At 42.3% G+C, this 25,045-nt stretch overlaps 1 protein-coding gene across 1 annotated transcript in view; it reads left to right on the forward strand.

The window, feature by feature from the left end:
• SOBP (sine oculis binding protein homolog) overlaps window positions 1–25,045 on the forward strand; it is a 159,865-nt gene that overhangs the window by 80,792 nt on the left and 54,028 nt on the right. The window contains exon 5 of the mRNA XM_025860511.2: window positions 12,493–12,588. Within this exon, the coding sequence (XP_025716296.1) occupies window positions 12,493–12,588 (96 nt within the window). The remainder of the gene's footprint in view (window positions 1–12,492; window positions 12,589–25,045) is intronic.

The raw sequence follows: 25,045 nt of genomic DNA on the forward strand, positions 1-25,045 counted from the left end.
TAGACAAATCATTTTTATCATTCAAAGGCAAAGGTCTGTCATTCCTTAAGGCAAAGGTATGAATGAAATTTCTTTATTTTACACATAAGGATAATTGATTGCATGTAAACTCTGCTTATTTTTAGTAATAAGGGAAGGCTAATGTTAGTAATAATTATATCAAATGGTCATTCTTGTTCCCCTTTTGCCATTTCCACATCAAACCATAGCAGTTTTCTGTTCTATGATTAGGTAAGAACCACAAGGAAAGTTTTATGAATATAGAATCCTTTGTCCTTGAAAACACAGCTCAGCCTATGTTGATTCCCAAGAGAAGATTTAACCTCCCTTGGAACCCTATCATCTTAAATCTATAGGATTTGCAAATTAAATATAAGAGGGGTTTCAAAACAAGCAGGCCCCCTATGAGAAGTCTGTCAACTTCAGGGGTGTGTCCTCCCTCATCTCCATGCAGAGTTTCTCCTGCTGACCTATAGGACTCCCCTGGCAAACTCCCATTTCCATGTGTACTCCTCACCCCTGTTCCTTCCATCCTTCCCTCTTTTTTCCCCATACCTCAAGTGCAGAATACTTGAAAAGGCCATTGCCCTCCATCCTGGTGGGCTTAGAGTTTGGATCTGCTCAAACTTTGGCTGTGTTCTTGTTGCCTATGTTGCCTTTGGCCAAGTAGACTGACCCCCAGGCCTTGACCCTCAGGGAGGTGCTGGCTCCCTTGAACACCTCCATTTGAGCTGCAGTGGGCATTGGTGCTTCACCACAAAGAAGGGAGATCAGAGGGCAAAGTTCTGTCCTGCAAGGATCCATGGGAACATTTGAACCATGACTTCTCTGCCTTCTAGTAATATCTACAGTTTCTGTTGCTCACTGTCAGCCAACATCCTCTGCTGACTGAGCTGCTATGGGAGAGCCAGGGTGGCGTGGGTGTCAAGAGCCTGCACATGGTGTGGCAACATCTGCATTTGGACCCCAGCTTGGCCTTTGTCAGCTCTTTAGCTTTGGATAAGTTACTGAATTTCTCTACATTTCAGACTCCTTACTGGCAAAATGGAGGTGATTGGTAATATAGACCTTACAAGGGTTTGAGGAGCTTTAATGAGCCAAAGTATGCAATTGTTTAGCATGGTGGCTGGCACAGAACAAACTTTAATCTTAATTTTACTGTCAAAATGACTTCTATACTGAGTTTTCTTCCTTTGTGGTGACAGTTCTGTGAAGCAGTCATTGAGTTGGAAGTTTCTAGAAGCTGTGATGTTCTCTCTAGTGGGGTCCAGTCTGCAGTCTGGGAGCCTTCTTCTGTTGGGGCCTCCAGTCATCTCATATCTAGAACCACACTGGGCAACTGAGATACCAGGGTACAGAGGAACTGGAATAGTTTGGGAATTTTGGTAACCAGAAAGGTTAGGTGAGAGATGGAATGGAACAAATGAGAGGGGCAAGGCTGCTCGCTGTGCAGGGGAAAACTACCCTCTCTTGTTCTCAATTATACCATAAAAAGAGAGGATGTGGAAACCCAGGACACTTATTGTCTTTTGTCACCTATGCTTTGATTCTAAAATATAACTCTTGGAAATGTAATAATAATAATAATAATAATAATAATAATAATACCTTTAAAAAGGGGTGACAGGGGAACAAGTGTTAACTGAAGTTATCTTCTAAAAATGGACCTTAACCTGATACTCAGCTGTTGGCTTCAACAGGCCCTGCCCTCAACACAAGCCAAATTCTGCTGGAAAGATTGTCCCCTATTTAAACATGTCACAGTCCCACCTTTTATTACTTCCATTCATTATCTGCAGAATGGCTGGGCTTTAAAATGAACACTCCAGAGAATGCCATTTGAGCAGAAGCTCCTTTGTTGCCATCTTTACATTTGTCTCCTCAGAGAGGCTGATCAGTCCTGGGTTTGTTATTATTATTATTATTGATATTGTTGTTATTATTATTAGAGAGAGAGAGAGAGCGTGTGCTGTGGAGGGGGGGCAGAGAGAGAGAGAGAGAGAATCTTAAGCAGGCTCCACACCCAGCATGGAGCCCATTGTGGGGCTCGATCTCACCACCCGGGGATCATGACCTGAGCCAAATCCAAGAGCTGGACACTTAACCAGTTGAGCCACCTAGGCGCTCCTCAGCCCTGTGTTTGGAAACAAGGTATTTGGACTTGGTTCTTCTAAGCCTGATGGTGCCTCTGTTAAAGTTCAAGTGGTATGTGGCTGGTAGTTGAAGCTGTCAGGAGGACCATCCAGTGCGGAATCACATCCTGACTTCACACCCTGCAAGACCCGGGGGCAGAGTGAGTAGATGTGTCACCTTGTCTTTCTCCCTTGCCTGCTTCCACAGGCACAAACCACCGCATCGCTTCATGTTGGTCAGAACATTTGTGTGGACAGTGCGCAGTAAGAGCCAGGATTTTTCTCCTAGTCTTGGTCTTTCTTCTTTATATCAGGCCAATTTTAGATCTTTAAGACCATTGCATAATTCTCACTTCTATTTCTTACTAAAGAAATCTTATCTTTTTTTTTTAAAGATTTTATTTATTTATTTGACAGAGAGAGACACAGCGAGAGAGGGAACACAAGCAGGGGGAGTGGGAGAGGGAGAAGCAGGCTTCCTGGGGAGCAGGGAGCCCCTTGTGGGGCTCGATCCCCGGACCCTGGGATCATGATCAGAGCTGAAGGCAGACGCTTAATGACTGAGCCACCCAGGTGCCCCAAGAACTCTTATCTTTAGGACACCTTATATTTTGGGCTCCATTATAGGATGCTGAGTATAACACTGTCCCAGGTCAGAGGAGTGACCAGGTTGGGATACTTTTCTGTGGCTGTCCAGAGTGGAGGACCAGAATGGCCATTTCAAGGCTAGTGTCTATGGAGACAGCTCCAACCAGGCCAAGTGCACAGGTCAGAGCATCCAAGGCAGGTGCAGAGTCAAGGGTGAGGGTTGAGAGCAGAAAGTGGTATGGAAATGGCCTCGAAGTTGGAGCTGGTAGGGAACCAGTGACGAGAGTGCAGAACACTATGGGGCATCTACAGGCCCACTTTGCAGATTGGTGGGCACCCTGGGGATGGGGCAGACTGAGGCCCATGTGAACCATGCAGAGAAGATGTAGGCATCCCTGTTGTATCTGGACCCTCATTTTGGCATTTCTGTGGTTGCTGGTAGGAGAAAAAAAAAAAAAGGTTGATTTGAGCACTGAACTTTATTACAGATAACAATTGTGACATCATGGTCTTTGACAAGTATTGCTAATTTAGAATTTATAGTCCTTGGCCCAGAATTGGAAACTAATTCAAGGATGTAGTTGTTTCAGTTCGTGACTCATGGCTATCCATGACCACCATCACTGGGGTATGCCCTTTAAGTTGTTTCCTCTAAAAGTAGTGAGAGATATGCACTGATTCATTCACATGCTCTCTCATGTTTCCCGAGGTCCATCTCCCCTTTGCTAAGACCCATATACATGTGATGTGGCAGGTCACGATGAAGGGTACATTCTGTGGCAGGGACACAGAGCAAGCTAACTCTCCCAGGATGTGACTCTAAGCCTCTTGCATTATCTTCTCACCTGCTGAGATAATTAGCCACCAACCTGACAGGAGCTGCATTACTGCTGCTCTGTCTCAATTTTTCCCAGTAGCGGAGGGTGTTGTGGTATTGAACAGAGGCTGGTGAACTGGCCTTTGGCTCCCCACAACCCCACCCTTGAAGAATTACACACAGTCTAGGCCTGTTTCTCAGCTAGGCAAGTCCTGTGACTTAATTTCGCCAGTTCATCCAAGAGTCTCCACTGCTTTGATGAGCTGACTCATGTTAACCAAAGCCACAGTCTGCATTTATATGCTGTAGGGCCAGGACTGAATGAGATAAGATGCACAATGTCCTTTAGAGTCTGCACAGCACCATTTATGGGATTAATAAAGAGTAATATGATAATACTAATAATGCTTTTAGAAATTCACAAAGGAAATTGCTAAAGGATCTGAATAGTTGAGTGAGCTCTGTAGGACACCTCCTTCTGGAATTGATGGGCTTAGGTGTCATAATCAATGATCCAAAGGTTATTTAATAACAATCAGGTCAAAGACGTTGGTTTGTTTTAAGGATTAGTTTTATAAATTTTGAAGTAGCATCTCCCTCAGGCTGTGCCAGAGACTTACTGACTCATGTTTGCTCTGTTGCTTTTTTCCTAGGCTCTTTGCAGACCACCCCACCCCCTTCAGTAATGTTTGTTCTTAAACACTCTCCTTTCCTAGGTTCCTTGGTGTATTCAATCTTGAAAACCCAAGAAAACCAAAGAATTATTAAAACCTCCCTTAATTAATAATAAATATTTTTAGCTTCATGACGTCAGTATTTTCAAGTTATTTCACATTGATTTTTTTTTTTTAAACCGCTAGCAGAGAGGTAGCAGATTATCAAGTACAGAGTAGGGGCTGTGGAGGCAGATTGCCTGGGTTCGAATCCAGGTTCCAGCCCTTGTTGGCTGTGCGACTTTGCGTGCACTCCATCATCTCTCTGTGCTCTTGGTTCCCGTAATGTAAGATGGAGACAGTGATAGCGCCTACTCATAAGTTGTTGTTTTGTTTTGGTATATGTATGGGCGTGTGTGTTAAATGGGTTAATACACATAAGGCACTCAGAATGGTGTCTGCTGCATATGTAACAGCTGTGGGGATGTGAGCCATTACTATGAATCTTTGATAATATCCAGAGCGGTATCTTCATCTGGTTCTGGTGTGTTTCCTATTCCCATCTGAGGCCAGGTTATTTTGAGGGAGACTTCCTGCGGGTAGTAAATCTCCTCCATTATGTCTGGATCCTTTCCTAGTCTTACAGATGGGGGTCCTTGCCTGCTCCGCATTTCCTCTAATTTCTTAGGTCCATCCTGAGGTCTGTAAATAAAGACTAGAGTCCGGCCCCTTCTGCCTAGTGATTTCAGAGAAAAGGAATAAAAGGACCACCTGAAATGCCAAGATGAGGCCAATTATTGAAGTATTTTATAGGTGCCAGTGGGTAGCAAAGTAGAATTGCCTGCCTTTTGTTTCCCCTTGCACGACCCTGGGAAATAAATACAGATGAATAGTGAGTGAAAAAGCCAAAAGGCAGTTGGTGGGCGGATGCAGGAGGTGGGGGGTCGGGGAGCCGTCAAGGAGCCCGGATAATCCACCATGGATCAAGGGTCCTGAGATAATCAGAAGCTGCTTGGGATGTGGTGGCATGGCTTTCGCAGAGAATATAAAAGGGGGCTGCATGCCCCAGCTGCTGGGCCTTACCTGTGGACCACTTCGATAAAACAATCCTTACCAAAGACTCTCAGGTGACCCGACAAAAAGCAGTGCAAGATAAATCCAGCAGTTGTGTCCTATAGAGGAAAAATAGATTTAAAAAAATGAAAAGCAAAAACAGGGATTTTCAGAACCACTTAGCAACTGCTGTGATTATTCCGGACACAGCTGTAATGTGCTGGGACGAGCATGATATATTTTAGCTCGGTGGTAGCTGTATTTCAGGCTGATGTGGAATCTGTTGCCGTAACTGTCATGCAATCCATTAGGGCCCCTGAGTAAGGGCAGCCATTAATCAGGCATGAGATCAGCCTGCTAGCCTCACACACTCACTGCTCTGAGTGGCTCTGACCTGACATCGTTTAAGGAGATGCTCATGGAGGCCATAAACATGATTCGATTCCCATTATCTTCATGTTGCATATTTGTAACTGTTATTCTTTGAAGACTCCAAATTGGATATTAAAAATTTATGATATATATAAAGGTTTGCATGGAGTGAAAAACAGAGCTGCAGCAAATAAGTCCATCTCATCCATCAGAGATGTGGGAGCTGTCAGAGGAGCCTGCAGGTATGGAGCTTGGAGAATTAGGAGGAACTTCACTGGGGAAACAGCTTCTCCCTTGGCCTACTAGCTAAATGGGAATTTAAATACATTTTGTTAAAAGAACAAAGTAAAACAGCACCACTGCAGGAATCCCATAGTCAATCTTTGATGACAAGCTAATGAAAGGGAGGGCAAAGGATCCTGATGCAAAAATTAGTACTAACGTGAATTGAGCAGATGCCTGGGTCCAGAGATTGATGTTTCTGGGTGCCTGCGGTGTCTCCAGAGCAGGGAGCCTGATGCCAGGCGGGAGTCCTCTGTGCGAGAGAAAGCTCTCTACCCAAGCTGCAGGCACACACAATCCTGTTCCACGAGCTGTGCAATTCTCTGCAATCTGATGTTCACTGACTTGCATATTTGCATAGAAACAACTCATACTTAAGGGGATCCATTCAGAGAGGCAGGTAATTCAGGGTGGAGAAAAACAACATTTCTGGGTCTTAGCTTAAGAATCCATCCAGCATATACGTACATGTTTCTTTGTTGTACAAGGTACTCTGCTGAGCATGGGGGCCTTCATACATTTTCCGTTAAGCAGTTTCCAGTCTGGTAGGGAAGATAAGACATGAGTCATAACCAAGATGCATTACACCAAGGAGTCCCAGACTGACTTGGGGCACTAGGACTAGGTGAGGTGTCAGAAATAGGGAGCAAGGCACCGGGTGGGTTAGTCTGGAATGGAATTTGGGGATAAGAATTTGTTAGACAATGACCAGAGGTTAGAGTGGGAGGCAGAGGAGAGAAACATGTGGACAAAATGATTATTGGCCCAAGTCCAAATTGAGTACAAGATCTGCAGTGAGGCGAAGACTCTAGTGTCTAACCGGGTGGGAGGGGCAGGTGTTGGGCAGAAGTGCATGGAATAGCCAGTGAAGGTCCAGGTGGGAGGCAGGAGTGATCAGAGAGCTCTGGCAGAGGCCTGCTGAGACTCAGGTAAGGAGATGACTTCTGGGGTTCAGCGGCAGGACACCCATCTCTGGGGACTGGAGTGCAAGGCAGAATGTTGGAAGGATTGGAGTTCATTCACACACTCACTAATTCACTCACCTCTTATGGAGCCTTTATAATATGCCAGACAGTAGATGAGGCTCTCGAGATTTACAGCTGAATAGAACACAATTTCTGCACTCAAGGACCTCACAGATTAGTGGGGAAGACAAACACGTAGATGGTCATAATGCAACGCAGTGGGTGGAATGGATACACACATGCACCACACACGCGCGCGCACCTGCACGCGTCTGCACAGAGGGGTACAGAGCCCAGGTTAGGACCAGGAGGAAGAGGTCTGGAATGGCTTCCTAAAGGAGCTACAGTCTGAATGAATGCTGTATCAGAATTTTCCAGGAGAAGTGAGGAGGACAGATGAAATCCAGTTTTACAAGCAGAAATGGAGGTAAAAGACAGGAATCCAGTTGAGGGGAACTGGGCATTCAGTCACGAGGAGCTGGGCCACCGAGATGAGCATAACTGGGTCGTAACTCAGTGGAAGCCAGAGCTACTCCGTGGGCCTCCCTGCATTATTCTAGCCCAGGGCCAGCACGGGCTGAACTTCACCGAGGGGCCCAGAAACCGGGCTGACCTTTATGTCAAGTTCACAAAGATATTCACAGCACACTGAAAGGCAGGCCACATGGGATGGTTGCAGTTTATTCCTCTCTGAGCTTCCTCAAGAGAAACGCATATAGTCATTTGACTCAGGAAGGAGAGACCAGACACAGGACATTAGAAAATGAAATTCTAAGAATTTTCAGAAGTGGTGTCCCTGTGGTTTCATCTTGACTTTTGAAAATAAATTCTATTACTTTTGGTTTGCAAAATGAGTTCTAAAATATCAAAAGTTTTTCCCTGCAACGATTCATCTCTAAACTTACTCCGACAAGTTTGAGATGCACTATTTTTGACATCCTCAAGTCTGGTAGCGACACCACATGTGCGAGCTGACAGGTTCTACATCTGCTGGGGCCCTGGAAGGCTGAGCCTGGGGAGGCTCGGCTGCACCCTCCCCAGCTCTGGCTCCAGGCAGAATCTTCTCTTGTTTTCCGAAGAAATTTTGAAATCACAGTGACACAGAGGTGTAAACTCCCATTCATCACAGGGAGTTATTAACTGGGAAGCCTAGTTATCTTTCCACTTAAATGGCAACAGTGTTAACCTTTTTGTTGAGTCAGAAATATCTCACTTTTCTGGGGTAGGCCTGTGGAGCTGTTTTTAGAATGTTCCACATTTTCTAAGGGAGTCCTCCAGAGGAGAAAAAAAATGCTGAGCTTGCTTACATAGGCACATGACACCACAGCTTTGGCCCAAAGGAAGAAGTGAATTCTTTGAAAGAGAACTAAAGATTGCTGTATGTAAGAACCAAAATAAAAAAGTGAATTAGTGATGATCCACAGGGAAAGACATGAATCCAAAGTTTGTTTAAGCCAGAGATTTTAGAAGTAGAGAGGCAATTAGTCTAAATTTCTCGCACAATCTAATATTTATTCAAATGGTAGACAGAACATGAAAATGGATGCATGACTATCAGCAAGATGGGGAAATCCCCTTGCAGTTTAAATGAAGGATTTTTATTTCTATTTTATGGCAAGAAGTGGAGCCTTCTTAGAATAATAGATAAAAAATGTACCTTTGGTCTGACAATCACATTTATAGTAAAATGTAAGAAAAAAAATAGCTCCCCATTTGCTTTTCCCCATAGTTGGCCTAAATAGCCAGCATATTAGTCAGAATAAAGCTGTTGAGAATAAGACACATGGAGAGAGTTAGTTCTTCATGTATCTTGGCATTCCTTCTGTCAGAACTGGTCACTCCAGAACAAAGTCAGACATCAACACAGGTCTCCTGGCCCCAGGAAATGCCAAGAGCCAGTGGTGGGGTGGTCTGCCCCAAGACAGGCAGTTAGAGAACTCATTGTCTGTGGAGAATTTAAGAACAATAAGAAAACCAGCTAAAAGTCATTCTGCTTCATGTTATTACTGTGGCTGGAGATGTTGAGTATCTGCAGGGTTTGCACACCCCTCCCTGCCTGCCTCACTACGCCATTGTCGGCCATCCCAGATGGGGCAGAGGCAGAAGAAGGCACTGGCTTCAATATATAACAGATTATAAAACGTTCTAAAATGATTCTACACGTAGGGTAAGGAAGCTCCTAGGATTTTGTCTAACATCACCATCGAGTTGCTGGAAATGAAAATAGAGCTCATTCCCACAGAATAATTACTGTGCACCGGGCAGTGGCAGGGGCTGATGGTCCAATGGTGGGGAACCAGGCACCATCCCTGCCCTTAGGAAGTGTGCGGTCCTTGGGTGGTGGTGGGGGGTACAAAAATCACACCAATCGGCATAAAGGTACACCTGTGTCCAGTCTAAGAGAGGACAGGTGGGGATTTTTGACTTGGTTAGAGAGATTCAGAAAGACCTTTTGAGGAACTGGTCTAGTAGTCCTTCCAAGATTAGTTGTCATGCCAGGGACTAAAATAAGGAATTTTTTGCCTGCAAGCAGCTAGTCATGTCCTCTCTCGAATCTTTGGAGTAAGAACCATCTCAAGGGCCATATCCTACATCCTCTTAGTTGTTGCAGAGTGGTTCAGTCCAGTGAGGTTGGGACATGGTTAGAGAACATTCTGCCAACACTCCGCCAAGGGCCTCCGCTCTATTCCCCTCCTCTGGGTATGCTCCTTAGATCAGTGGTTCTCAGCCCTGCTTGTACATTACAGTCCCCTGAGAGCTTTTTAAAAAAACACCCATGTCCAGGCCCCACCCTGGCCCAATTAAATCCGAGTCTTGGAAAAGTCGGGTGGAAGGGGGAGGACATGCTCCAATGTTAAAAAGCCACACCAGATGACTCTGGCATGCGGTTGGAGGAGAGAACTACTGCCTTCGATGAATGCACTTGATTTCACTTGGTCTAGGAAGAGTAATTTTAAATTTTACTCTAAAAAAGAACTTCAGAATACAAAAGGAATTACTTTGGCAAGAGGTGGGTGAGTGCTTGTGTCTGCACATACACGTGAGGGGGGTGGCGCTCGGTCTCCGTGCATGTTGTGTGCTTTCCATCTCAGTGGCATGTGGTGGAAACGTAGGATGAACTGTCTTAGACTCTGGAATCAGGTTGATTGTGAGAGGCAGACTGTTCCAAGGGCCATGGAGTTTGAGGCAGAGGCAAATATACGGCTCAATAAAGAAGCAGATTTCTGGCTTTCTGTCTTCACTTCCAATTCTCCCAGACTCCCTCTCCTTTCTCTTCCACTGCTGCTTTATTCAACCTCATAAATTAATAGGCTTTGTATGAAGTCTTTAGCTCCCTTGAGGAAGCACTTTCAAATCTTAGACAATGGGATTTTTTTTTTTTTGTCCCTTAAAAACATAAAAAGGATTGTGATCACCTTACATGTAAGTGGGATGGATGTATTTTTGCCACCAATGTTGAAAATATCCCCAGGCATCTGGTGTGTATGAATGTGTACACATAGTACATGCATAATAAACATATTCCACCTTATGAATATTTATACACAAGATACATATATATTGAATATAGACATATATATGTAAATAGTAGCCCTTGTAAACTATATGCTAAGTGTGTTTCCAAGCATATGTATCATAGTGCATCAGGAATATAATAAACCTACCACCAAGTTTAGCATATTTTGAGGTGGCATTTTCTGCAGAGTTGTTTATGGTAGGGTCTAGTTACTATCCATGTATTTTTTTTCCCATTACTTCAGTGTTTAAGTACTAACTAAAAGTAAGGCGCTGGGCATGGCAGAATTAAGAAAGATGAAGTAGATGAGGTCCCTGCCCTCAAGAGACCTGGCAGAGTGGCTTAAAATGCACTTACAAAGAATCGAAGAATGTAACATTGTTCCTACCCACTGACATCTTAATGTTTTTCCTCCAGCTGCCTGTTTTATATACACTCCACTTTAAAGTGGGCCCCATTTAAGACTCTATTGGCTTAGACCCCGATGTAGCTGCAGCCTAGAGCTTGACACTGTGAGAAGGAACATCATTGGTTTCAGTGCCTGCATAACCACCAGACGCGAATGATGCTTACACTTTCTGTCACATGTAGTCCAATCCTGTAACGGGATTTTTTAAGTTACTCTGATTTGGCAGGGGGGAAAAAGGTGTCATGAAAAGGCATCGAATTCCAGAGGTGTTCATAAATTTTAAAAATGAAACCAAAACAGACTTCTCCCTCTGACTTCTTATAACCCAGATATCCCTGCCCATGACATTCCATTTCCAAATTCCATCCAGTTCCCTCCCTGTATTAAGTGGCAGAAGCCTTTATTAAAGACAAGCTATACCTCCTAAAATGGACAAAATCTGGATCCATTTCTAAAATGACAGTCCCCAGTCTAGCGGAGGAGCTCTGAGTGATACTTGTCAGCGGGCAAATTTCACTCCATGAAAGGAGAAACAATACACAAGGGCTGTCATCACTGTGCCACAGACGTAGACACATTGTTTCTCCCCCCTCCATCCATACATCACAACAGGTAGTTCTCAGCTGTTCCCTTGGTGCCAGACATACATTTTATCTAAAGAGACAGCAGACAGAACTACCTGCTGCTTCCTGTGCGGCTCTCCCTGTGTTTCTCTCCTTTTTCCTACTTCACTTGGGCTTTTTAAAATCAGCTGGCAGGGAGCCAGGAGCTCATCATTTTAATGCAGTGCAAAATGGAATATGCATAATTATATGCAAGCCATATGTGAGGGAGACAGCTCAGCTGTGAATTTCAGGAGGCCAGGAAAGGGAGAGCAGTTAGGGCTAAGATGAGATGAGAGCAGAGCGGGGTGCAAGTGTCACCCAAATGAATGGTTTAATGAGTGTGTTGCAGACACGCCTCCTCTCACCTACCTCTCCCTCTCTCCAACTCCAAACCAGAGACTGGTGGAGATTAGGAAGAGAAGACTGTATGCAAGCGGTATTGCTAATGGGTTCTGTTAATGTCTCCATTTAAACTTCAGCTTTCTTAATTAACAGTGTAGATCAAAATAACCAGTAACTTTTAATGCAGCTTCTTAATTAAATCTATTTTTTTACTGCATTCAATTGAAGAATCATTGTTCTTACTAGATCATTGCTCCTTTCAGATCTTTATTTAAAAATCAAGGGGAATCAGTTTTTATCTCTAATAGTATTACAATGCAAAATATAACGATGCAAATTGCTTTTCTTATGGCCTTGCTATTAGAATTTTTTTAAAGTGCATTATCTAGAGATTGCTTAAGCATGCCAAAAAGTTTAAACACGTACGTATGTCATATGATCCTAAATGTGCAACAAAAAGTCACTGGAAGATCCAAGTGGTGGTAATTTCCAACAAAATTACTTGATTTTGGTTTGCTTCATATCATTTAAAAATATTACACCACTATGAATTTGCATGTTCAAACCAAACTATGTAAAGAAAAATAAATCCCAAATTTTGATATCTAAAAGGCGTACTGCGTATTTAAACAAACTTCTTAATAATGTTGTTATTTCTGGATTCCCGTTTGTTTAATGATCTGAGCTGTTATGCTTTTAGCTTTTTTTTCTTCCATTATTTGTAAGTCCCTAAATAGGCCATTATATTTCCCTTCAGGCTAGAGATGAAGATGGACATGCTGAAAATTTTCCCCAGCAGCACTATGCTAAGGAAACTCCAAGGCTTGCCTTCAAGAATAACTGCGAACTACTTGTAAGAATAACATACTTACAACAAGTCTAGAATGTTACTTTAGCACAGTGAAAACAGTTTTTGAAAGGGTTTGTTCATTATTACATAATTTATGAAGTATTATAGTTTTTCTGTATAGAGTTCTAAATGCTAATTCTGATATCACTGAATATTAATTATAAGATCTCAAATTGTTTGCAAATCTTTTATATCTGATTATAGAGCTTGGATGGCCCTGTCTTTATTAGCTTGTTTTGTATCGTAGTTTATAACCAGCCATTTGGAGAATGGCTACTAAAGTTAAAAATACAGAGAAAGACAGTTGATATATGTAGCTTGGAAAAAAACAATCCCACCTCCACTCCTCCTCCTACTTCCTAATTGTACACTATTTTAGGAGACAACATGGTAATATTTTGTTCTGCTAGGAAAGATAGCAGAGTTGACACGCAGTACTCCCTTTAGAATTCAAGTATTCCTACACTCTCTTGCCAAACTCAATCAGGCACTTTCGGCTTTTCTATGTAGGAGAAGTCAAAGCAGCGACAGGATGCGGGGATGTTTACAAGTCGTGAGAGAGAGGGTATCAGCTGTGACAGGGACTCTGTTCCAATGTAGGGTTAATTTGCTGTTCATTTTAGCATTTACAGCAAGACAAGATGAAAAGCAAGCAGGAATGCCTATTATATTTCTATTAAATGAATCTGTTGGGACCTAATGTTCTTGATTAGCTTTTGAAAATGAGTGCTCCGCAATGCATTTTCTGTTTACCTAAAGTAAACAGAGAATGAATTGTCATTTATTTAGAGATTTAAACACTGCTTTTGAAAAGCTTTATGAGGGATCTAGCTATGTTGTCCCTAAATGTTCTTTTCTCTTCAGTTGCATTAAAGCAAAAACATTTGCTCCAACTAAATGAAAACACTGAAAGAGAATGAGGGTGCTCAGTTGTTACATTCTGAGGTAGTCTCATTTATATTTCGTTTTTTGGCCGAACACAGTTCAGCTCTGCCAGGTCTCCGCATTAGGAAAGCCCACATGTAACAGTCTTTGGACTTAGCTCTGATACCAACTGTTCATTAGAAACAAGGTGTCCAAAGAGCAGGAGAAGAGAGAAAAATGCCATTCTTACCCATCCTAGCCGCAGCAGCTAGATGTTGCCAGTGAGAAACGCCTTTCCCCGCTCCACAAACTGCATGGTTACAGTAGCGCCACTCACTCTGTGTGTCCTGCCCCTTGACCCACCAATCCGCAGGCCGGTTTGCTGCTTATAAATGCAGTTTTTTTTTTCTGAAAATTCAACTCTTAAACTTCCAGGCCTGCTAGCATGACCTATGTTGGGGGAAACTTTTTTCATTCATTTCTGTTTTAATATTTCACTCTATAACTGTGGTTATCCAGCAGAAGACCCTAGGCTATGGGCCATTTATACTATGTTTTGGCATCAAAACGCATTGGGGAGTATCTTATTTCTTCTTAGAGAAATTGTTAAAAGTAATATGCCATATTTGATTTTTTAAAAAATATTTATTGGTAAAATGAACATGCTTGAGTCCTGGTTGTGGTCAGTTTATATTGGAGAAAGTAAGACATACATGTGAACATCTTTTTCAGCTATCTTTAGAGAAAATGTATGTTTAATCATTGCTATGCTTAAACACAATATTGTGTTAGCAGCAGTTTTGAGAGATTGGTATAATCTTTGTCCTTCTTGTCACTGTTAGAAATGCTTTATTTTCATCAGCATACTTTTCTGTGATAAAGGAAAAAGGAGAATAAAGAGAAAAAACAAGTAAGCTTATTTCTCCAAGGAGAAATTTAATTTTTTCAACTGCAACTGAAGCAGTGGTGTTTGGCTGGTTATGAAGCCCCGAGAAGTTATGTTTCTATATGAGAGAGACTTGTACATTCTTAAGAGAGAAATAGGAAGTCCTTGGAGTTTTCTTAGTGCAGCTTAGATCAAATTTTTAAAGACTTCATGAAAAAAGATTGCAAGTCCCGCTCCAAAGTGCTTTCTTAGCTTAAGAGCCATCTTGCATAATTCCCTGCAGCAAGAGCAGTGGTGCGTTTAGAAAGTGGAGGAACCCCGTGGGGGATGCCGATGGCCCTTGGGAGAAAACACTGGGGCCACAGGTTGCTTCTAGGCTCCCAGCAATCAGGACACAGGGCTACACAGCTAACCCTCTGGACCACAGGGGCTGACAGAAAGTGCCCTGGCCAGGTAGCTTGGACCTTGCTTCAGACTTTATTAGTGACTGTTTATTGTCTCCACCCTCTCCCCCGCACCCCCAGCCTCTGCTTCTTGGAAGAGAGTTAAGTAACCTAAACAGAAGCAAAGCAAAATCCATGCCTGGAATGCACAAGGATGTGTAATCAGAAGGCACTGACAAACAAAGCATTGGCTGATAGAAAAATCTGCTGTGCAACTGGAGACTCCTGTAGGGTATTGATTTTTCCATTTAAATCCCAAACTGTGATATGTGCCTTCACACTTAATGCACAACACAGATGACTAGATATTTAGCTTGGTGGCCAAGATTCTTTGGTTGGTGATTGTGCAGCAGCTTCCTTATGCTTTTTATTAACTTTGAAAATGCAAGGCTGTCAAGATGAGTGACATTAGATAAAGCTTGAGTACTGTTTTGATACAACACAATTCAGTGTAGCCCCATCTACCTCTTCATAGATAGGTACACACACACACACACACACACACACACACACACACACACACCCCAGGGTATTTTGCTGGCATAGCTAAATTTATGACCAAGGCAAATAACTTTCAATAAAAGAAGCTGTAGAAATTCACATCACATTAACACTCCAGGAACACAGCTTGTGGGAGTCCAGAAGAGGGAACATTTAGAGCCAGCCACAGGTGACTAGCCTGTGCCCCCAACTTCACCTCCATTGCTGGTCCCTTTACCATTATTGCCTCATTCTTTGGGGACTAGAAGGCCTTCTCTCCTCTTCTTTTCCTCAGTTACAATGCTCATATTGATATATGAGCTATAGTGAAAGGCGGACCTTTATCATATTATGAGCTCACACTTCATCATGCAGGACCTTCTCAGGTCTTAAAAGCCAGCTGGGAGTAAGACCTTGCAGAAATACAGCAGAAGCTGGGTCCTTGGAGGGAGAAGACCTGTAGCTAAAAGAAGAGGAATGTTGAGAGGGTTTGGGGGAAGGAACTGAAGGCACCCAAGCCTACTCCCAAGGTGTTCTCAAGGCCAGTCCAGAGAACATCACTGCATTCAGGAAGAAGGTCAAAAATATAATCAAAGAGCAGCAACAACAACCTTGTGTGACCGGGTTGGGAAGAAAGTAGAGTTAGGAAGTCTGAAAGGAACAATAAGAGCAAGGAAACTCAAGGGGGAAATCAGCCTGTTTTTCCTCAGTTCCAGATTCCCGAGCCATCACCGAGACAAAGTCTGACTCCCTTTGGCTTTTCCTAGGGCTGTCAGGGGTAGGAGTTTTACAGGGGGTGGGGGAAGGAGTCCACAGCTGGGAGGCTCCATAAAAAATAGCATGAGGGAAGAATTCTTTCCGGTCACTTAGAATGCCAGTGTAGGGAGAAGATGAAAACCATTTTAGTTTTGTGGCCTGTGAACAGAGGTGGTGGGGAAGAGAGATACTTAGGCAGATCTTCTATGGGCTGATCTGTCCATCTCATTTCCATGTGAAGGTAGACAAAAGTTAGATTATAAGCGCTGGGCATGGTCCTTAGGCAGAACTGCTTTGTATTAATACATTGTTCAATTAGCAAGACATTATTGAGCATCTTCTGTATACATGGAATTATACTACACAGTGCTTTTGGGGGACACGAAATGGAAAGAGGCACAGTCCCTTCCCTGAAGGAGCTTACAATTCAATAAGAGGAATAGGCATATACAGTATTGTAGTCATCAGGAATGTGGGCTCTCAGGTCTTCCTGAAAGTTAGAATTTTGCCCCAGCCAGACTTTAACTTAAGCTATATTACTCTGGTGGTATCACTAAGGATCATAAGCACAAAGGCTTAAAATTTATGGTGACACATCTGGCATTACATCACAGTGGATCCTCTTAGACTTCTCTGAACCTCAGATCTTCATCTGTAGAGTGTGATAATAAAAGGTAATAACCTCAAAAGATATTGTAAGGCTTGAAAGCGATGACATATTTAAAATGCCTCATACACAGTATGAATTAGCTGCTATTATGATTCTTCTTATTGCCATGATTGTTATCATTACACAGTTGGCTGTGCCCAAGAGAGCACCAGCAAAATTCTGGAGTACAAAGGAGGAAGAAATTATTTCCAAATGTAGTAATTAGAGACTTAACAAGGAGGAGGATACCTTTGATCTAGGCCTTCCATGGTTGGATTTTGATAGTTGGAGCCGAGGTGGAAGGAAAGGGGGCATTCTAAGCCGAGGGAAATAGTGTGGCAAAGGCAAGGAGGTGGGAGAGTATAGACTAGGTGAGCCACCGGCAGGTGGCACCTAAGTTGACCGGAGTATAGAGTACCTGAAGGAGAAGGGGTTGAGCTGGCAAGCTGGTTTATTTGCACAGGACGCCATCCCTATCAGGTTTGGACTTCAGTAGCTCTACTTCATGGAAATTCCTAGTACTTCTGTGGATTTAAAAAAATTATTATGGAAAATCACTAGCATGCACAAGAGTAGAGAGATGATGTCATGGACTCCCCTGTACCTATCACCTAGCTTCAACAATGATCAACTATTAATCTTGCTTCATTTGTCACTTTGTCCCGTACCCACCCCCTCCCCTTCTGTTATGCTGAAGGAATTTAAACAAAGAAGCTTTTTTCCTTCTTTTTTGGTAAAGACTTTAGCTCCCCCACTTTTCTGGGTAGAAGGAATCTGTTGACACTGGTTAAATTGGGAATTGGACCTATGGGACTAAGTACGCATAAAACAAATGACTCTTGGTTATGCAGTGTGCTCTTGCCTCCCTCCTCAGTACAACCTTGCAAGTCTTGGACAATCAGATCTAGTTTAAAAAGCCCTGAAGGTAAAAAAAAAAACACACACCACAATGTCAGTAGTGACTTGGCGACTTGGCCAGTGAGGGCCCTGGTTCTAAATGTATTTATTTAAAAATAAAATCAGATCTCTTTGCAACTCAGCCCAGCTCATGAGTATATGTTGGCCTCACAACATCAGCGAGGGGTAATTCTGGGGTTGTGGTCACATATTTGTTAGTGCTAGAACTTTCTTGCTAGATCATGAAGACTTAATGAGAACCGCCTACCCCCCCTCCGCCCTGAAAAGGTGATAGAAACGGCCACATTTCACTTGAAATTTAATGGGCTCTTCAAAATAGGTGTAATTAACCAAAGACCCTCCGCTTAACACTTGGTTTAACAGAAAGCTAGATTCATGCCCCCGCTCAGTTTGAAGTTACGCAGTTGCTTTGATGTTACAGCTGAGTAGCACAAAGCACTGAGAATGTAAATTTGTGGTGACACACTTGGACTTCCGTCACATCAAATAAAATATCATATGACATTTGTGTATGTAGTATGCTGTGTACCAGTTTCCCGAAATAGTCATTGTAACAGCCCCAAACACATCAATGACCCAGAAAACCCCAGGGACCAGTTGCTGTCTAGAGAGAGTGGGTCTCTCCCACCATTTTCACACCCACCCTCCAGATCCCTTTAGTCTGGGGCTGTTTTGTCCCAAACTGGGCTCCTACAGTTTTTGAAATATGTTTTAGAAAAATAGAACTTTTTAAAAAGAGAAGGACCAATGTTAGACTAAGCAAAGGGCAGTTCCAAAGGAGGTGGCACAGTGACGCCCTGCAGCAAGACCTCTTTTCTTGGGCAGAGGCAGAAGGGGTGTGTTCTGCTCGGGCTGTCGTGTTCCACCCACACAGCCCTCTGTTTCCATAGGTGCGAGTGTTTCACAGGCTCAGGTTTGCTGCTTCCCTTTCTCGCCAGCCTCTTGGTTCCCTTGCTGCCTTACACTTACGGTTCGGAGCCTTCTTCTTCTCTTGTACAAAGACCCTCTGCACCACGGTAGACCATCTCCCTTCACTCCCCAACTAGGCAAACCCATTTCAACTCTCTCTTTTTAGTTTCTTTATTTGGGGGAGAAGCCACTTGGGTAAGGGCTAGAGTTCCCCAGCTTCTGCACTCGTATAAGGACATTTCTTGGGGTTAGGGACCCTTGATTTGATCAGGGACCCGCGATTTGATCGGAGACCCTTGGTCCTCGGCAAGCTCCCTTTCCCAAGCCATGGAGATCTTTGCCTTTCTGGTTTCTGGGCCATTGCATGGAAAGGTCAGAGGCATGATGGTTTGGTTTTCATGCTGACTTCCCACACAGTACATCACAGTGGTTCTTAGAGCCAGAGAGAGGTGCGGAGGGCCCTGTGTACTCCAAGGGAGACAGCGTTGGTGTGGTGGATAAGAGTGGGTGTCCCAGTGCCTGCTCTGCACACTCCCGGCTGTGCAGCCGGGGCAAGCCCCTATCTGCCCTGAGCTTCAGTGTTGCTATCAACAAAATGAGAATAAACACAGTATGTACCTGATAGGGTTGGTTTGAGGATTAAATGGGATTATGTATAATCCCATAAAAGTGTGCATCTTACAGTAAAAATTCAATAAATGTTAGCCTTATGACTAATAAAATGGAACTAGAAGGTGGCATTAGTTTAAACGAAATCTTAATGCAGATGCTGGGAGTACCTGCCCTTATTTTCTCACTAGAGTCTCTTCCCAGTTGGTTTGCATAGAAGCCCATATGTAATACTTTAGCTTCAGAGAAACCCTTGAACATCTACCCACTTGCCTATTTTTTTTTTTAAGATTTTATTTATTTATTTGACAGAGAGAGAGACAGCGAGAGCAGGAACACAAGCAGGGGGAGTGGGAGAGGGAGAAGCAGGCTTCCCGCGGAGCAGGGAGCCTGACGCGGGGCTCGATCCCAGGGCCCTGGGATCGTGACCTGAGCTGAAGGCAGACGCTTAATGACTGAGCCACCCAGGTGCCCTACCCGCTTGCCTATTTATGCTGAAGACACTAGAGATGCCTGTTGGCTGCATAGCAGATATTGCTACTTTGTGAGTTACTGCAATATTGGAATACTTTTTTGAAGAAAAGAGAACTTTCAAAATATAGTATGGTGTTGTACTCAAGAGCTTGGACTCTTGAGCTAGACTGTTTGGTTCGGATTCAGGAATCTCCACCACTCCACCCATTGGCTGTGTGACCTTGGGCAAGTCACAGAATGTCCATATCCTCGTCTGTAAAATGAGGACAATATCTGTCCAGTGGGATTGGTATGAGGTCCCAATGAATGAACACCCATAAGGTTCTTAGAACAGTATTTGGCAAACAGTTGGTACTCAATCAGTGTTGTTGTGATTATGATTATGATTATTTCTTTCAAGCCTGCTTCTTTTCAAACACATCATAGGATACCATACTTGGCCACATTCTCTAGCAATAGATTATCTGAAAGTCTTGGATGTGCACATTTGCATGCAAAAGCCACAACATTTCCTTGTGAACAATGAGGAGGACAAGATATATTTGCAGATAATTCTTAGAGCTAAGCTTTTTTTTTTTTTTTAAATATAACCCTCAGAAAGACTCTCTACATGATCCAAGACCACTTCATCTTGCCCTACCATTTAGTAGTAAAATTGTTAATCTTGGAAGTATGCAACTAAGAAATTAAGTGCAAAGCAAAGGAAAAAATTTAATTTACACTTGGGAATATCTACAGTAGCAAATGGCTGTGACTGTTAAGGAAAGGAGACAAGAAATCATCCTTTGTGGGGCGCCTCCAATATACCAGCACTGTGCTCGGTCTTCATACACTTTCCTTTAGACCCTTCATTCTCCGTAACTTTGCTAAACAGCAATTGTTATTTCCACTTTACAGGTAGGGAAGTTAAAATTCAGAGGTGTTATGTTCCTCGCACTGGGGGTGGAAAGGGGATCCAATGAGCAGGTGCAGAGTCAAGGTTTGACCCACATCTCTCTGACCTGTGCTCACGCCAAGAGTCACTGCTGCCTTCTCAGGGTAGGGACCAGGTCTGATACACCCTTCCATTCCAGGGCTAGAGACTGTATTCAATCTATATTGGTGGAATGAAGGAATTAAGAAATTAATTCAGAATCACTCTTTCTAGCTTCTTTATAGTAACAGTTCTTTGGGAGAGTTCTGAAGCCAGAAAGAACACCTATGAGAATGTCAGGAAGGGGAATTTATTCAGAAAGGCCTGTAATGTTGGAGAATTCCCAATTGTATAAAAAATTGTGGGAAAGAAACCGAAGTATATGTTTTTTAGTTTGGTAGACTGTAGAAAATATATTTTTCAATATGATATAAGCATTTGAGTATATTATTTTTCAAAAATCTGACATCAATAGATTATGTATGATAAGTGCTATGTCTTCTTTTGAAGATTTGGATTCTTTTTGTGATCAGTAAGGCCATTTAAAAAAGAGCTGACCTCTTTTGATTTAGTACTGTTGTATTCCTCAGAGTGAGCTGGTCTATATCCTTTGAGATTTCTGACCATTACCCAGAGTCAGAGGATATGTCAGTCATATCCTCCCTCATTGCTTTAATTCCTAGAACTGAACAATTACCTAAAATACCAAAGAAAAGTCACCTCTGGTAGCTTCACAGAAACTCTAGGTCATATGTCAAGCAAATCCAGAAAATAAGATTGGATATCAATTATCAATATAAAAGCACACAAGTAACCAGTCAGAACTAAAATTCATCATATTCAGCCATGTGTTTGGTTTATGGCTAGAAGAACAAGCTAACCAAATTCTCTTGGGAGAAAAAGGGAAAGGGTATGAAAAATATTTGGAGTTGAGAAGACTGACATATGTGAGTAATAAGGGAGGCAAGAAATTGGAGATGGTGATGTGGGGGTGGTAGGGGACTGGTGAGAGGGAATTTTGAAAGGAAAGAAGGAAGATAAAAGCCCATTATTAAGCTGCAAACGGACAGATTCAGGCAAACAAGAATCATTAAAAGAAAGTATTTTCTCACGGCATTTGGCTTGAAGTCTCTTTCATAATCACGTATTTTGTACACTTCCCAGTCTTCTGGTCTGAGGTGTCAGGCCTTCCTGGAGGGCTCTCTTCTCCTACTGCATGACAACATACAACCAGGAGAGGAGCCTCTATTTAAGTCCTGGTGAGGCTCCCTTTGGCTGAGAGCTCTGTGGGGGAGGACCTTTCTCTTCCCTCACTGTATCCCTGAGCAGGCGCTTGCCCACAGCACATTTCATGGATTGTAAAATGCACTTTGTCCCCCTGCCAGTTTAACATCTCAGAAATGGGATTGCAGATTATAGTTGGTGACCTGTCATTTTTTTAATTGGCAGTGTTTTTCCCTTAGGTAGGAGTGGTATAAAATAATGGTATCTTAACAACCAATGATGATGTAGATTCCATGAACTGTGGAGGTCGGTGCTGGATGATTATTTGTTTAATAAATGCATGTAGTAGCATATCCCCCTGGCTCTAGTTCAGGTAAAAGCAAAATGCTTATGGTTGGCTCTGGATTGTGCATCAGCCACTGACAAGTTCAAGTGGGGAGCTGGCTTGTGGTCGTCGTGGCTGAGCACGTTACTGCTGTATACTTGCCCTTCAGTGGAGCTGACAGATGGCTTTGTTCATTTTCTCAAGCAAAATGTTGAACCAGTTAAGACAGACCCTAGATAAGCCAGGTTTAAAATAATAAGCACAACTTTCCCCTTAATTATCCATAAAATTGCTTAATGTTCTACCATGGATTGCACATCCACCAATATTTCTCTTGAAAATTCATGAAGGTACATTGGTAGAAGAGCGATGATTTCTTTCTTTTTCCTGATAAAACATGCTGTAGGTTACATTAGGATAAAGTATGTTTTTTATAAATCAGGAGGCCTTTACCCATCATCGTCACCATCACCAACATCTCCTAGAGAAGTTCCCAACCTACTGAAGAGACAAGTACACATGGGTGCATTTCCTACACTTCAAGTTTCATAATCCACATCCAGGATATCAACTTGTATAGGTAACGTTATACCCTTAACTTCATTATGTGAAATACTCTGCTGTTTTATAGTGGTCAGATCTCACTATGGTTTGGTTTCATTTTCATGGAAATTTTGAATCTGATTTTGATATGGCAGCAGGATCTGTTACACACTTCTTTGTGTGAACAAAGAGGGGAAACCCATACAAACATTTTTAAGTGTCAAAGCCTGAGGTGGGAAGACGGCAATATTTAAATATTATTCACTGTGCTAGGATACTTAGCTTTACATGAAAAATGTCCAGATTATTATAATATGTAAAATACTTGGAGAGCCTCTATTACATATCCATTTCAATCAGTGGTGCTTTTAACTTCTAAATTGTCTGATAAATGTGTGAGGAATTTTTGGCTTAAAGAAATATTTATATATTTGCCAGATATCTTGAATTTTGAAAATATGTGACATTGTTGCATATATATGTATAAAATATGCTATATGAAGGCAGATTTTTATGTCCTATGTGGAAATGTGGATACATGTATAAGGGAAAATGAAAATAAACTAGAGCATTACAAAAGTGCTTATCAGCCTGTGGCATTTAATGTATCTCATTTATGTAGTATTTTTTCTATAATAATTTGATGTACATTTGAATACATAAAATAAATAACATAGAAAAATAAAGTTGTAATGAAATATTTATTTTCATTTTTCCTTAGCATTTTGATTTTTAGACAGTGTTCTGACTGTTGTCCAATCAGCCAGGTTGGAAATTGAGCTGTAGCAGTGGAGACAGCCGGTCCTGATAATTCAAACCCAAAAGACCTTTTCTCAAGGGATATATTCTTCCTGGTTATTTTGGTCTGAATAGTTTCTTATATCTCTAATTTCTTCTTTTGTATACACTGCATGAAGACAACGTCAATAATGTAGTGCAATGTCTATAAAGATTTAAAACCTTTTTTAAAAATCTGGGTATTTAGTGTCATGGACAAGCATCTGAAGAAGGGGAATGAGTATGAGAGTAGGAGGTTATGGTATGTGTGTGTGTGACCAAGATTTTGAAGACAGCTATCTTTCAGTTTCTCCAGCGCTGTGCTTAAAAGTCATGTGTTGCAGTGCAAACTACATATAAAACGTGGATCCTTCCCATAACTTTATGAACAAACCGTCCTTATATGAACAATGAACTTCCAGTGAATAGCAAAGTGCCAGATGGGTGGTTTGCTGATTAGAGAATAGAAATACATATTAAAGTATTCTGTATGCAATAGGGAAGTAAAGGAATGGGAAGAGATGGTAGGAAGAAAGCATCATCAAGAGTGGATGCTCAGAGGAGGTGGGGCCTGGGCTGGTCCTTGGAGGGTGAGTGTGCAATATAAAGGTATCCCAGAGGAAGAGAAGACTGTGTGGGGAATGATGATGGAGGAGGTGAGCAGCGAGAACTTTGCGGGGGCCAGTTGAGAGGTTGCCGGACACGCCGGGTGAGAGGAGTTAACTTGTTAGGTTGTGGTCAGATAATAAAAACAGTGAGAAACAGCTAATTTCACATCTGGTGTTTTAGGATGTGGGGGTCTGTCATAGGTACCTGAGCTAGGAAGTACTCTTGTGAAAGCAGTGCTTTCACAGGTTGGAGGACGGGAATGGGGAGACTTCTGGAAGGGGGTTAGTACGGTCCAGGCACACGGTGATGAGGACGAAGGCTTCTCACAGCTGGAAAGGCAAGAGACTGCAAATGGCTGGCCAGAAATATTGGTCACCAAGTTCTTATGACCACGCTAATATAAGTAACGGGCAAAGATTTCATCTCACGCCAATTTTCTTATAAATTTAGATTTTGGATAACAGTCTTAATTGAGTAAGTAGCTAGTTGTGGTCAGTGGCAAAAACAAGATCAAAGTAGAAGCAAGACCCTGACATTTCAAATATTGTGATTCAGATATTTGTGATCCGGGATGATTCAGGGATCAGTGTGATTGGAACTGTAAAAATACAAATGGGAGGTTCTTAATTTTGGATTATTTAAAGAAGGGTAGAACCTCCATTAACAAGAATGTAATAATCCCTTCCCTTAGAGAACAGCACAGAGGCAATGTGGTATCTGTGCCCTGGACTCACATTGACTTGGTCCACTTCCTGGCTATGTGGTTACTAGCTTTGTAGTCTTGGGAAGGTCAGTTTCTGCATCTGTAAAACAGAAATAATAGCTGTTTAGGGTTGATGTCAAATTTAAATGAGATAATACATATAAAATGCCTGGCATATAATAAGCAGTCAACAAAAGGTGACTAATAAAGGGAATAAAATCCCTCTTTGGTACTCAACTTTTAAGAGAAGGAAGGAAATGCCAATAAATAAAATCCACATGACTCTTCAGAATCCTTTTATTTATTTATTTATTTGAGTATAGTTGACGCAATGTTACATGAGTTTCAGGTCTATAACATAGTGTGGTTGGACAACTC

The sequence above is a fragment of the Callorhinus ursinus genome, unplaced genomic scaffold, assembly GCF_003265705.2.
Source record: "Callorhinus ursinus isolate GAN/ISIS: 27379988/994484 unplaced genomic scaffold, GSC_fseal_2.0 scaffold6, whole genome shotgun sequence".
NCBI lineage: Eukaryota > Metazoa > Chordata > Mammalia > Carnivora > Otariidae > Callorhinus > Callorhinus ursinus.